The 1,589-nt window shown below is 31.6% G+C and overlaps 1 protein-coding gene across 1 annotated transcript; it reads left to right on the forward strand.

Annotated features, from left to right (window-relative positions):
• Nucleotides 1–670: 670 nt before the first annotated feature.
• Nucleotides 671–1,081, forward strand: Smp_096180 (hypothetical protein; the record flags this gene model as incomplete). Its single annotated transcript, XM_018788685.1, has 1 exon — nt 671–1,081. The coding sequence occupies one exon, from the start codon at nt 671–673 to the stop codon at nt 1,079–1,081; it is 411 nt and encodes a 136-aa protein (XP_018654203.1).
• Between the last annotated feature and the right edge of the window lie 508 nt (nt 1,082–1,589).

Here is a 1,589-nt window from a genome sequence, read left to right on the forward strand (position 1 = left end):
TACAAATAGTGGACTAATTAACATCCCAGTTCTTTTCTGTTATGATCAGGTAGGGTTTGATTTATACCCTCAAAATTACTGTTCGTACAACCTTTGTGATTAGTCACAACATTATATTTGTTATCCATTGAAAGTGGTTGTTACTGGCATCCTAGTTCATATATGTGTGTATATTTAATTACATTTCATATTTCCACACTGTGGTTTACAATTTAAAAGTACTCAGCTTCCTACTGTTTTTTTGTCATAACATCCTTCAGAAGAATTACATTTCCCTTTTATTATATTTGTCATCAATTACTTGTCGAGATCACCTCAGTTATTATCACAGACCCACTAAATTCGATGACCATAGGTATGATTTTAATTTGAGTTCTCTTCTTTGGTTACACCACGTATAATAATTTATGTCCATAGTAAAATTAATCAACAAACAGCTATTTTTGTTTTCTGGAACACTGACTTCAGGTTTCGTAGTATTTTTATGCTGAAAGAGTCATTTGTTTGAAGGTAATAAACTAGTAATTGATTTTCTATATTGTAATCATAATATCGAAGAGAGAAATACTTGCATAAAATCGATTCTTATTATTTTTAGGTGTCATCTCTACTGTCAACATACAATATAGGTCAATTGTTTACCAATACCTCGACAAATACACTTGGTAACATGCTTATCCACTCTGCCTCAGTAAAGCATGATAATAGTGGTAGTGATAATACCGTTTTACAGACTTCTAGATTGTGTGCATCAGCCATCCCATCCATAACTTCATTCACAGACTTTGCAAGTTATAATTACCCTGCAATTTATGCTCATACAACTAATCACTATAAAGACAAACAGAATCTAATCTTCACAGGACCTGTTACTTCTACTTTCCACACTAACTTATCTTCATCTTGTCTGTTAACTTCTCGAATATGTTCCTCCTTCTCGTCGTCATCATCGTCATCTTCAAATATGAGCTGCGCGGTGCATGCAGACGTACAGACACTTAATAATTATAAAGAATCATCTGTTATTACATCAATCAGTAGTAGCTGCCCAATTGTACATCAACGGCATCACCTAAAATAGCAGCAGTAACTATCTGCTGACATAGAGTAATCTATTACAATCATTGTCGTTATAATTATACACGAATTAATGAGTGTTTTTCCTACCTTTAAATAAAGATACATGTACCTGTGAGATATAGATAATTTTTTTTATGAAAATAGCAAGGTTTCATTACTGCTTTTTTATTGGTTATTCTTCTGGTACCTGTTAAACAGTTAGGAAATCCCCCTAAAGTTGGTAAATATCTCAAGTTGTTTGCGTTATATATATATATACATATATATATATATATATATATATATATATATATATATACATATATATATATATATATATACATACATATATACAAATAGAAAAAAGTTAGTATTCAACGTAATATCAAGTTTCCATGCTAATTGTAGACAAAAAGATGCCTAGTGTAGGATAGAGGTTGGATGTGTTCCAGTTGAGTTTTCGGTCACCAACATTTTGTCTGGGGACTTTTAACTTATAGCTAAGCATGTATCCATTGAGTACATGCTCA

Source organism: Schistosoma mansoni, chromosome W (genome assembly GCF_000237925.1).
Source record: "Schistosoma mansoni strain Puerto Rico chromosome W, complete genome".
NCBI classification, from domain to species: Eukaryota; Metazoa; Platyhelminthes; class Trematoda; order Strigeidida; family Schistosomatidae; genus Schistosoma; species Schistosoma mansoni.